At 48.9% G+C, this 13,788-nt stretch overlaps 1 protein-coding gene across 1 annotated transcript in view; it reads left to right on the forward strand.

Moving 5' to 3' along the window:
• Window positions 1-8,270: 8,270 nt before the first annotated feature.
• Window positions 8,271-13,788, forward strand: part of RGS20 (regulator of G protein signaling 20) — a 79,895-nt gene continuing 74,377 nt past the window's right edge. The window contains exon 1 of the mRNA XM_077163197.1: window positions 8,271-8,410. Within this exon, the coding sequence (XP_077019312.1) occupies window positions 8,354-8,410 (57 nt within the window). The 5' untranslated portion in view covers window positions 8,271-8,353. The remainder of the gene's footprint in view (window positions 8,411-13,788) is intronic.

Genomic DNA, 13,788 nt, shown 5'->3' on the forward strand with positions numbered 1-13,788 from the left:
CATTTAACACTTTCCTAGACTGAGTTGCTGTCATGTCTCAATAAATGACTGCAACAGTTTCTTACTTGGCCCCCTCTTTCCAGACATACCTACTCTCTAATTAACACCTGAGGATAAAAAGATCTTCCTAAAATGCAAATATGATCATGTTAACTCCCTAATTAAATGTTGTCAGTGGCTCCCCATTTCCATCTGGATACAGTCAACCCCTTAAGTTGATTCAGTATTGTCTGATCTCTCTTTCTCCTCTGTCTCAGGCATTTTACCCAATTCCAACAGCTTTAAATATATCATGCTAATGACCCCCAAATTAACATCTCCTAGACCCCTACCCTGACCTCTACTCTGAACTCAAGGCTCTTGCACAATATCCTTCTTAACATCTCCAATTGAACGACTCACTGGCTTCTCAAAAATCTGTCTATACTAAGATTCTTGATCTCTCCCCTAGTGTTCTTAACTCACTGGCTTCTCAAAAATCTGTCTATACTAAGATTCTTGATCTCTCCCCTAGTGTTCTTCATTTTCAGCAAGTCATCCAACTGCCCAAGACAAAAAACCTAGGAATTATCTTTGATTCCCTTTTTCTCAGCCTGTACATCCAATCCACCTGAAATCCTGTTGATTCTTTCTCAAAAATTCATCTCAAATTTGCCCCTTTCTTTATACTTTATTCCCATTACCTGTCTGAGTCATCATCTTCTCTCACTCTCCCACTGTTCCCCCCTCCAATTGACTCCAATACACAGCAGCCAAAGGTTCTTTAATATATATATAAATGATCATATGTGTATATATATATATATACACACACACATATCAGGTCATTTCACCCCATTGCTTAAAACCTTTCATGACTTCCCATTGCTTTTAGAATAAAATCCAAAATCCTTACCATGATTTGTTGGCCATATTCAGTCTATATACACTCTTACTAACCCCCATTCACCACACCATGAGAGCAGGTCATTTTCTTTCTAACTCTACTTCTGAATCTGCAGCAACTAGGACAGTGTTTGGCACATAGGCGATGCTCAACAAATGTTTGTTGAAAGAGTGCTGAAAGGCTTACAAGATCCTTCTTGATCTGGCCCCTGATTATTTCTCCAGCTATTGTCTTTCTACATCACCATATCATAATCTGTTTTCCAACAAATGCTAGAAATAGAATGAGACTTGGCTGTGTTTATCTTGCCAACACTTTAGCAGTGGCAGCAGAAATCATAGTGAGAGAACCCCGACAGATAACGGACAGCTCAGTTGCAGCATCAGAACAATTGTCTCAGCTGTCTTTCCCATCTATATAGACTCTCTTCTCCTCTTAGCTCACCCCTTGAAGGATTTGAGGAGTTTTTAATCCATTTATTCAACAAATATGTATTGAACCTTTCCTATGATACAAGCACTGTTCCAGATACTAGCAACATAGTAAAAAAGACTAAGTACTGCCCACTGCTAACCTATAAACAAATGAATATATAATGTTGGATGGTGACAAATGCTACGGAAAAACATATTGCAAGCTCAGGTGGAAAGGGAGAGGAGATCCTAGAGGGAATGCAAGACCATTTATGCAGTATCTTAAGAGCTAGTGTAAGAACTTTGGATTTTACTTTAATATGAAAAGCCAAGAAAAAGTTTGGAGCTCCAGAGTGACATAATCTAACCTGTTTTAAAGGATAACTCTAGCTTCAGTATCGACACAAAACTATGAAGGATAATGGGCAAAAGGGAAGTGGAAAAACCAGTTAGGGGCTATTGCAATAGTTCAGGTGAAAGATGATAAGGCCTTTTCCAGGGAGATAGCTGTGAATGTGAGAAGTAATTAGATTTGACTGGAGCACATGAAAGAAAGAAAGAGAAGATTATGAAAAAGAAAGAGAAAAGTATGGATGAAAGAGAAGATTTCAGAAATATTGCAGTGTTTCACCTGAGCAAAAAAGAATCAAGTTATCATATACAGAGATGGAGAGGAGTGTAGAAGGAGGAGGGTAGAAGGCTGTCTTAGTCTGCCAGCACTACTGTAATAAAGTACTACATACCAGTTGGCTTATACATGTAATTTATAATTTATAAATTGTCACCTTCCTAACCTTTCCCCTTCCAATTGACTTCAAAACACAGCAGCCAAAGAAATTTATAAATTGTCTCACAGTTTAGGAGTCTACAGTCCAAACTCCAGGTGTTGCCAGGACCATGCTTTCTTTGAAGTTTGTTACATTCTGGTGGTGGCTTGTCACCATTGCATGCTCAACTTTTGATTCCATCACATGGCAATATCTTTCTTAGTCTGTCTCCTACAATGTCTAGATTTCCTCTGCTTATAAAGGCCCCAACTCTATTGGACTTAAGCCCACCTCATTCCGTTTGGCCTCATCTTCCCTAATAGCATCTTCAAATATCCTATTTGCAAATGGTTTCACATTCACAGAACTAGGACATGTCTTTGTGGGGCACATGATTCAATCCATAGCAGAAAGGGAAATCAAGAGTCAGTTTTATATATAATAAGTGATCAAATAAAGACCTTTCTCCTACCCTTAAGCCCCTCCCTTGGTTAGCAATACTGGCAGGGAAGGCAGAGAACTAGTTACCTCTGCAAGAACAAAGCTGACAGAGCAGACCGAGTTTGTGAGCTGTTTCCCTTCCCAGCATACGTGTTTCTTACCTAGCCCTTATCTTCTGTCCACTCCGCTTTCTTTCCCAAGCCCGGCTTTTCTCATTATCATTGCCTCCATTATACAACATCTCTCCATGACACTTTTACATAAACCTTAAATATATTTTAAAAGCATAAATAGATGTGCGGGGTTTTTTGTATGCTGTATGGTGGGGGCCATATTTCATTCTTTTTCCATATGCGTATCCATTATTGCAGCACCATTTGTTGAATTTAGGGGGGATGTGGGGTGGGGGGAGGAGTGCATGGGGCCAGAGACTGAACCAAGTACCTGGCATGGCAGGCAAGAATTCTACTACTGAACTACCCTTGTACCCCCCCAAAATAGATTTTGCATGAGTAAATAGATTGATTTAAAAGAATGAATACAGTGAGAACAATCTGAATTCTTCTAAAGGATAGTTATGAGGTGCAGAGATATTTTTTAACTTTTGTACTCTCACTAGGAACATTGAGCTTCTAAGTGAACCTTAATAAAAATGTGTTATGAATAGCTTGGCTGGATTCAAATTACTATTAATCTACCATCCTAATATCTGTAGTCCATTTAATTTATTTGTTGTCATTTTCCAGTCTACATGATTTATAGTAGGTGCAATTTAAGACTTGCCTTTATAGTTTTCAGTTACTGCCAGCTAGATTCTTAAGATCCCAAGTGGAAAAACTACTTCTCCAAATAACAGATAATAAAATATATATAATGTGGCAACCACACAGCAAAATAGAATTTTGAAAATAATATTTAGGAGAAAGTAGGCCATTCCATAAGATTAAATCCAATTTCAAATTTCATTCTGTGGCTTTCGCTCTAAAACCGCTCAGAAATGTTTGGCAAAGGAATAGTTTAACTCTGCCAAAGATGTTTCCTTCATGAACTGGTACTACTTAGGTATGAATCAAAATCTTCAATTTGCCTTTTTATGGAATGAGACACTGTGTTTACAGTGATTCAGGGAGTGGTGATTTTCTAATCTGCATGAAGGCATTCTGTTGGTTATTCAATCACCAACATGATTAATTAGGTAAGCCGATTTTCGATTAGAATACATGATTCCCTAAAAGTCTCTGGATCCCCAAGGAGCAGTGCTTTCAAGAATACCAATTCCAGGATGATTCTATTCTGTGGCTAATGTTAATGAAATCCCCAGACTGTCCCCTTAAATTTCACCTAAAAGGAGGGCGTTGCTGTCCGGAGTGACTCGTTCTGGAAGCATTTGAAGGTCTTTCCCCAGACAGGTTTTCTCAGTTTGAATTTTTCGGCTACCTTATGTGGCTCTGTCTTTGCCAGAAGGGCTGAAGAAATCAATGGATTTCAGCAACCAATCCCTATCGTGCTTCACCCCGCCCCCGCCCCCACTTAGAGAGGCCTCCAGGTCCCGCGCCAGAACTCACTGGGACTGCAAAGTGGCGGGAGTGCGAGATAGAACTGGTGAGCAAGAGGTTGGTCAGGAGGGAAAAGACAAATCTAGAGAAGGTTAAAGCTGACAGTCTCCAGAGGAAGCAGGAGGCCGAGCTTTATTCTTGTAGGACTGGGTTTGGGACTTTTATTCTCCCTGGACGTTTCCACCACTGGCCTCACAAGAGTCTCTGTCCTGAAGCACGGGACCGAAGCAAAATGCCTAATGAAGCGTGCCGGGGAAGGGCGGGCGAGCAAGTAACTTGGTCAGAGGATTGGGGTGAAGAGAGAAGAGAGGAGGCTCGGGTTACCGGTTCAAGTCCTCAAAAACCATTCGGAAACAAGAGCTGGGACCCACGCAAGGCCCGGGTAGCTTCCTCCGCGTCCCTTGGAATTCGGCGTGCATTCACTGAAGTGTGAGGGGCGCGCGCTTCCTGCGATTTCGGTTTCGTTCAAGCCCTTGTGTGAAGGCCGCTGGGGCAGGTCGTGGATGGACTTAGTCCAGCGCTGGGTCGCCGGGGACCCGGCCAGTCCTTTCTGGAACTCCTTAACGCAGGGTCTCTACTGCCCGGGTGCTCGCGTCCGCTCAGATTCCTGGGCGCTCTCGGCTCGGGAGCTCGCGGTGCAGTTGTGGCTGCGAGCGGGGCTCGCCACTCTCGCAGGTCCGCGTGGGAAATAGCCCGCGAAGGGCTCAAGTCCGGCTGCCGGGCGTTGACCGAGCCCTCCTGACACGGCCGAGCCCATTCCAACCCCCTGCCGAGAAGCGCATCCACTGTGCAGCAGTCGGGTGCCAAGACCAGCCCATTTCCCCCCTCAAGTGAGTTCCTGGCACATCTCCAGCTCCCTCCCCGCTTCCGCCCCTAAAACAAGCCCTTGTGCCAGAAAGCCGGGGAGGCGAGAGGAGCTTCTGAAGAGGGAGAATTAAAATGCTGGAAGAACGACCCCATTCTCCAGGAAAAGGTAATGGGAGTGAGGAGTGAAACAGTGAGAACTTACTCAGAAATGCAAACTGCGCCCAACTCTCTCCCCAGGCGCGTAAAAACCAGCCAGAGACAAAACCAGCAGGCTCGCTCGGCGCCTCCCCAGAAAGGGCCTCATGAATGAGAATGTGTTGCTAGGTTTCCTCCCTCCCTCCCGACAATCACTTCCCACAAGACTTCCATCGCGGAAAGAAAATGTGCCGGGCCTGGAGACTCCGGAGCTGGGGAACCTCGCCAGACCCACTAGGCCCCGCGAAGCCGCGCCCACCTTCAGGACCCTGGAGAGCGGCCGCCGCATCCCCGGGACCCGCGCCTCGCCTGGGCCCGCCGCCCTGTCACTATTATTCGCCGTTTCCTGCCTCCACTTTTCATTTTTCTTGGCAACCACCACTCTTTCTTTTCTTTTATTCCACAAACAGAGTAAACTGTCCTTTTGTTTTGCTGGAGGGGAGTGTTTGGACTGGTTGAATTAGGTTCGGGTTTGTAACTATGCTAAATATCAGTGGACAAAGAAGCCCTGAGAGCCTCTCAAGAATCCCAGAGCCTGAACAAGGCAGGCGACTGAATTCAATCCTTTTATTTTATAAATGAAGCAGATGAACTCAAAGGATAAAGAGACTGTCCCATGGTTAGCCGGCAAGTTAATTGCAAGGCTGAGCCTAGAAACTTGTGCTCCTGACTTCTAAACGAATGTTTCCCTCCAGGAAAAAAAAAAAGTTTTACCGTGACGTTCTTTGCTCTGGTCTCCTAAGCAACAAGTGCAAGGTGAAAAGGCCTGTGTTCCGGGGAATAAGATGGATAGATGGGTTGGAAAAGGGGTACTGCATGGTGTGCACTTGCAGGAATGGCCCCAACTTTGAATCTTGGTCTCCCTACCCCACCTCTCAAGCATAGCCAAAGCCAAATCGGTCAGTCCCCTTCTCCACGCAGCCTGAAGGGAACTGGGATCTCTCAGCCACTTTCCACATCTAGCCAAGCATCCTACTTCTATGCCTCAAGCAGGAAGAGCCCTAGCCACTTTGGGAGGTGGGAAAAGATGGAGGGAAAGGGGGAGGATCCGAGGAGGAAGGGACAGCAAGCAAATGTTGCAAGGTGAACTGGACATTTTCATGCGATTCTAAAAAAACAAGAGATGTGAGCACATATCGTTTGATACACCGCCTCTCACATTCAAAGTGCAGAGGGACCCCACCCGGGAATCTTAAAATGTAGATTGTGATTCAGTAGGTGTAGATGGGACCCGAGTTTCTGCATTTCTGATATGCTCCCTGGTGTTATCAGAGATGTTGGTCGAAGGACCATACCCTGAGAAGCACGGTTGTAGAAAACCGGGAGGTAAGGAGACCGGGAAAGGAGAGCATCTCACTAAGGGCTTTTGCTTTTGCTTTCACCGACCTTCTCTTGCACCCCCATAATAACGACTCAAAATACTGCAGGAAAGGGCCCATACGAATACAGGTTTTCTTTGGTCTGCCATGGGACCCAACAGTAACCGCATGCTAATTGTTTCTTTCCTGTCTCCGCTCCCCTCCTGTCTCTCATCGTTTACAGCTCCCGGACTCGCACACTGCCCCGAAGCTGCTCAGTCTCCTTTCCAGCCCGATCTTCGGCCTTGCGCGGGTCTTCTCTCACCTTCTCCGGCTACCCCCTCCTGAGACTCCACGGCGGCGCCGGGACATCTCACCCGGACTTCCAGGCCTGCAGGTGGCCGGGTTCTCGCTGAGGCACCAGGAGCGGCCGGGACGCCTCCTGCTCCTGCTGGGGGCAGCGCTGGCACTGCCCGGCGGACCCAGGGAAGAGGACATCAGCTCTGGGCAGAACTCAGTGGGGGTGAGTACGGCTGTCTCCTGCCCCCACTCCCACCACCACTTCCACCCCAACTCCCACCACCACCCCAAACCTCAACCTGACTCCTCTCCGCTCAGGGCCAGCTGGAACCTGAGAGCACGGTGGGATTGGAAGGTCCGAATAGGCAGAGTGCGTCCCTGGACAGGGCGCCTGCGGGTCGCCCTCCCCCCACCCCTATCTCCAGGAACGCACGCGAAGCTACTTTTTCCTGGGCCACTTCCTGTTCAGGGTCCATCGACGCGGACGAGAGCCCTAGCCTTTCCGGAGACTGCTTTTCAAACTCTAGCTCTCTGCGCGTCGCGCCCCTCCCCTCCTTCGGGCCTCCAGGCGACGCGCCTCCGCCCCCTCCTCGAGCTCCCACTCCCCTGCCTTCTCAGCTGCCGAGGGCTCCGCAGGCAGGGGAGGAAATGACGTGATGTGATTTTTGTGTCAGGTCACTTTCCAGCTTCGGTCTGGCCCTTGGAGCTTATGCGCACAGCCCCGGGGGAGGGGAAGGGCTCACTCTGAAGCCGGAATTGTCCCGAGGCGCCCCATGCCCGCCGAGCTGGGCTACAGGGCTCCGTCGCCACCGCGGCATCCCTCCCTGGCCGCGGAAGAAAGGAGGAGAGTGGGCGGCCACCAAGAGTCTCGGCGGGATTCGGAGTCGGAGGTTACCCCCAGCGGCCGTGAAGGACCTCTGTCGTGGCTGGCCGCTAGGCAAGGAGCCCCTCTCCTCTGCGGGACGATCGGAGGCGGAGGCGGAGGCTGAGGATCCCAGGAGGAGGCGGAGGCGGCAGCGGGGTAGGGCTGGGGCAGAGCTTCAAGACGCGCCCCGGGGCTGGGGCGAAGGGAGGGTGCTGCCCCCCAGAGGCGGGGCCAGCCCGGAAATTCAAATAACCCGTTCAGGGGCGTGACTCTGCGGGGGACTGAGCAACCCCTTCGCGCGCGGTCCCACCCCCTCCCTGCGCGTCCCCACCACACACACCACACACACACACACACACACACACACACACACACACACACACACACACACACACACACGTACACATTTCATTTACCAGGTCCCAGAGCGCATCCCCACACACCCACTCGGCCCCCGCGCGCCAGGCTGTGGCAGTGACGGAGGGGGCTTAGCAGACGCCGGGTTTCGAGTGGACATTCTGGGTTACTTCCCAACCCCGGCTTAAGGCGGGGGACTGCGGCCGATAGGGGGCCTCGAGGGTGTCTCCTGTTCCCCAGCCCGGGTCTCCGCGGAGCGCGCCGCGGCCGGAGGGAGAGCCCTGGGATTGCCCCGGGGTGGGGGTGGGGAGTGAAGGGCGGGAGGAGGCAGCGCCTGCGGAGCGAGAGGGAGCGCCGGGAGGCGAGCGGGAGGACGACGAGGAGGCGGAAGAGAGAGTTGAGCCCGGAGAGGACTGGCCTGCGGAGTAGAGAGCGCATTAAAATAAAAATCAGGCGCACGCGGGACGCATGCGCGCCGCTAGTGGAGGCGACCCGGCCGGAGCTTGCGGGCCGAACAGTGGCACCGTGAGTACCTCGCTTCCCCCGACCCCCATTCCCCTTCCTTGTCGGACTTGCTGTGAGTACCCCGGCCTGTGCTCCACGACGCTACCAGTTGCTTCCGTGTCCCGCCGCGCTACTAGTGCTGGGTTGCGGGGCTATCGCCCCGTCTGCGTGCTAACCTGGCTCCGTTTGTCAGTGAGTTTATATTTTTTGCGGGGGGAGGGGGACTGAGGGTGTGGCAAGGGGCGGGGGAGAGCCATCAGGACCAGTTTCCACCCAGTCCGCTTGGGGGTTTTGCTCCGCGAGACTCACCTTCTGTGCCTCGGGTCGGCGACTGGGAGGGGGACGCTGGAGCCTGACCCTTTAAACTCGAAAAGCATCAAGAGTCTATTTCGGAAAGTCTAGGCAGGTGGAAATGTCGGCGCTGTCACTGGTCGAGGATCTGGGCGGGGGCCGGGAGGCGGGCAGTTTGAACGCGGTGGGACACAGGGGAAAAGCCTCCCGGAATCCCAGTTCCCCCCCTTCTGGAGAAGTATACCCCGGAGGGTGCAGGACTAAGGGGCTCAAGTCCGAGACGGCGGCGGGGCCAGATTGTGTGCGCCCCGCCCTTGGACCCTGGAGCAGCTGCGTGATCGTTCTCCTCCTGTGAGTCTCTGTGGATCGGACTCCTGTGAGCCTCTGTGGATGCTTTGGAAACCGAATGGACAGAACTGGCCCGGATTCTTTGCCCGCACCGAAGCGGTTAAGGTGCCGGCGCCGCGGGGACTTTGCTTGTAAGGACTGGGGAGCTTGGCTCTTCCACACCCTCGGAGCAGCGCTCGGGAAGCTGGAAAGAGTCAGGGTGGCCAGGCTGCGACACTGGACCCTGGAGGCTGGGGGAGATGGGGTGCGGCGTGAGAGAGGGGTGGCGTTGGGGGGAGGGGGAGCTGGATGCACGCTACCGGTCTCTCCCGCCCCAGCTTGCGGGGGACTGGGAGGCGGAGTGGTGGTGGGAGAGGGGCGCGCTGGGAAGGGGTGGGCGTACGGCAAAAATCCGTTTGCGCACCTCCCCCTTCCCCTGCCTCTGCGGTGGTGGTGGGCTAGGGGCGGTAGGTGAGGCGTCAAGGAGGGGGGTGGACGTTGTGGGGAAGTCTGTGCGCGCCTGTCCCTTGCGTTGCCGCTCGAAGTAGGTGAGCAAGGGGCGGAGGCAGAAGCCGTGTACTGGGAATGGGGTGTGCACTGGGGGATCCGTGTGCTCACCCCTCCGCTTCTGGAGGTGCGGGTAGGAGAGGAGCGGTGGCACAGGCTGCACGCCGGATGCGAGGTGGGTCGCGAGCCGCCCGGACTTGCCGGCGTCGGGGAACACCCAGGGAAGCGTCCCGCCCGGCACCGAGCAGGTAGCAAGGGAGAGCGGCGGATGCTAGCGCGTTTTCGGCGGTGGACTGCGTGGAAAAGTGAACGCGGAGGCAGGATTTCTTTCCCGAGGGAGAAGAGGAATCGCTTCTTGCCTCCTTTCCTTTCGGAATCGCCGAGGCCAGTTCCCTCTCGACACCCCCACCACCAACACCACCAGACACACACACCCTCTAACCTGTGTGGCTGGAGCTCACTGGTTATCATCCTAGGCTTTGCCTTGGTGCCTGCAAGACTTATTTTGCCCACTGAGGAGCAGGTAGCTTCTGCATCCACCTCCAACCACCCTCCTTGGGTCAGTGCCCCCCGGTCCCCATCCGGGCCGCGGCACAGGATGCAGCCCCTAGGTGACTTGGCTTCCTTCATTTCTAATGGTTCCGGACTGTGGAATTGACTGAAACAAGGGTTTAAGTTCAGGAAATGTTCCGACTTGCTCTCCAAACTTAGCAAGGACATTTGTAGTGAAATGACTCTATCCTTAAGTTCTTTGACACAACAAAGATGTGCAATTTACTTTTTGTTGAAATATTTTTTGCTCCTAATTTTCTACTGGGCCTCATTCTGTTCACCTGCTGTTCATTAAGTGGCCTCTTTTGTGTGATGTCCCAGTAGAACCTGAGAGCCAGGACAGCCTGATGGTTAGGATTCCTGGACTCTTAGGCAAGTTACTTAATCTCTGTGTGCCTTAACTTTACCATCTGTAAAATGGGAGTCATGAAAGTACCTACTGCCTAGGGCAGCAGCCAGCATTTAGTAGATCAATGTAGTCGAGCTGTTATAATTGTTTGGGGCACATACCTGGGGTCTAGTTTGCCTGACTGCTATCACAAAGACTACAACAGGAATTTATTGTCTCATGGTTTTGGAGGCCAGAAGGCTTGCTTTCTCCCAGGGTGGGCATGAGTCCAGAGCTGATTTGCAGTAATCCTTGGGATTCCTTGGCTTTCCTGTCATGTGGCAAGGTCCTCTCCTTTCCATTCCAGGTCTGCTGACTTCCTCCTTCTCCCTATGCTCTTCTCTGGTAATCCAGATCAAGACCCACCCTGCTTCAGGTGGCCTCACCTTAACTAAAAATAACATCGTCAAGGGTGATGTTTACAATGAGTTCACATCCGCAGGCCTGTGGATTAAGATTAAGAAACATGTCCAAACTGTGGTACATAACTCAAACCACCACACCAGGCAAACACTATCATTACTGTCATTATTATTATTATATTGATGCTAAATTGACCAAGTAGACTTCAAAAGATAAAAGAGATCAGGAAGAAAAATCCATCTTTGCACATACTATAAGCAGTTTGCATGATGAGATAGAGGTCCATGATCAAAACTGAAAAAACAGTAAATCTATCAAGATCCAAATTTAAATGCAGACAGATCATCTGGACGCTTTATTTCAAACAATTATGAAATACTTACAAGCAGGCTTCAAACAACATTTAAGGAAATTATCTCTAAATTTCAATCCCAAAGATTTCACTTTGTGAAATGTGTATGCATAGATAATGCACCTTAGGACTTGATACATACAAACAATTGAAGTGTTTTTGCTGAAATGCCATACTGAGTTTATTTTATTTAAGAAAATCTGGGAACTTGTCTTAGGAGCTAGAAGTATTAACTTCTCTAAGATCACTATAAACATTTCAGCCAAAATACCCCTTTATATCAGGAAATATGGAATGATAAAACCATATTTCTGACTTCATCCTCCTTCATTTTACAGATGAGAAAACACCCAAAGAGATAAAGACCCCAAACAAAGATCTCCCACAATTAGGGGCTGAAATAAGATTGGAATTCAGTTCTCTGATCTCCTGTTTATTACAGCTCTATGCACCTTAAATAAACAGCATATCAGAAGGTATTATATAAGGAAAATGTGTGTGTGTGTGTGTGTGTGTGTGTGTGTGGTGTGCGTGTGATCTCTAATAACGCAAAGACCATGCAGTGGTGCTGCTGTCGGGCAACTTCGAGGTGGCCCTTCCACAGGAAGACGTGACCACCATAACTTGCCTAAAGTGAGAGGTAAGGTCAAGCTAAAGGCACCGCCAGCGTTAGATTTCAAAGTTCCACTGGAGTATGCATTTTGTTGCATATTCTGTTAATCCCTTGTAGTAGTTTTATATTAGAAATCACTTCTGAGTTTTTCTTAAATTCTTAAAATGTCCTTCCTGCTGGCTTTGAAGGCCTTTCCTATTGGATGGTGTATAGAAAAGACCTTCAGAGTCACATGGAAGGAGATTTTAGCAAGAGAGAGAGAAAGAAGTCTTCTCATTTTATTGAAGTAGCCTGGTTACTGGTCTCATTCCGAGTATTCAAATATCAACTCCTAAAGTCCTACTATTCTTTCTTGTCTGCCTGTCTCTGGATTTGTTTCTGCATGTCTAAGGACCTTCCCCTTCCATGACCAATGCAGAGGGGGACCTAAGGGTTTAGCCCTCTCGTGAATGGTTAGGGAATCATCTGGCAGAGCCTTTCAAGTGAGCTTCTGGCCTTGCAAAGTTACTTATAGTGGCGTGTCGCCTAAGGAGGGCACTTCTCAGAATTGTGCCTGCCTTCTAGAAGACAGAAGCATGCTTCTTTCAAGGGCATGAACTGGATATCTTACCCTTGGCTTTGCATCTCCTGGATGCCTACCACATTCTGTAGACAGAAATACAGGGCAACAAGCAGGGAATGACTTTCCAGCAGACTCCAAAGCCAGTTCAGCAGAACTGAGTTTTGAAATCGCATGTGTTAAGTCCCAACGTGATTATAATGTGAATCACTGTCCAATTGGGAGCATTGTGGATTGGTTTTGAATGCGCCACCAGCTGAGTCACAATGGGAGCTTATATTCAAATAAGCACAGTGTCAGTCAGCAAGGAACAGGGTTCACTCTGAGTCAGAGCTTAGCATTTATACAAGAAGCGTGAGTCACTGACTACCTAGCATCCTCAAGATGGTCCCTTAATGTTACCTCAACAGCTAGCTCAAGAGTTTAGACAAGACAGCCTGATGTGAGTCAGCTCAAAGTGCAATTGAATGGGCTTTCTTAGAGGACATTCACAGTGAAGTTTGGTGGAACCAAGGCCAAGGTAATAATGTATGATTATGAATTCGTAGAATAAATTACCTTGATTCTAATCTAACTGATTTGATTCTAGCTGTCTGCCTGGAGAATCATTTGCAAAATATGAGTAATGTGCTCCATTGTCTAGCAGTGAAATTTCAATGGAATTATATTGCCACGGTTATTAAAACCAGTTGACCTTCCCAATTAGGGAGTGCTCGATTTCTAGTTACTAATTAATTTTACTTTAAATGGTGAAGTACTTTTCAAGTACATATTAGTATTTGAATTTAGACCATGCAAAGTTAATGTGAATAGTTTGAACACTCCTCACTTCGTGGCTTGTACAACATGCTCAGCAGCCCAGCAGTAGAGGAAAGGAGGCACCCTGCTCTGGTTTCACTTTGTCTGTGACCCTGTCATCGCTCAAAGCTAACTAAACAGTGGTTTGTGGTGTAGCACCCAGCATGCCTAGCCTTCTAGGGTTGTATGGCTAAAATCAGTACAGACTTATATTGCTGTTCCATTTATGCAGAGGATGTAGAAAGAATTATGTAAGTGTCTCCTTATTCCACCCTTGCAGATAATTTTCACATCTCAGGGTGGAATGATAATGAAATTTAAGGGACTGGTAGATTTCTTAGTTTGTATAAAAGCCTTGTTGATAATTAGGAGCAAGAAGTTATTATCCTTGGAATGAAGATTAGATAACTGTCAAGAAATGCATGTGTATTTTCTCTGATGGCTTCAAGAGAATCCCAGAACTGTGTACTTTACCATATACCTTTATTGTGTTTCCACAAATATTCATTTCTAGTGATTATCTGGATAGCAATTCACACATCTCCTGCTATATAGTAGGGTATAGGTTCCACTCTGCATTTAATGGGGATTATACATGAAGAGTTCAATCCTCCCGGACTTAATGAAATCCCTCGCAAACTCAGGCCAT

The sequence above is a fragment of the Tamandua tetradactyla genome, chromosome 6 (assembly GCF_023851605.1).
Source record: "Tamandua tetradactyla isolate mTamTet1 chromosome 6, mTamTet1.pri, whole genome shotgun sequence".
Lineage (NCBI taxonomy): Eukaryota > Metazoa > Chordata > Mammalia > Pilosa > Myrmecophagidae > Tamandua > Tamandua tetradactyla.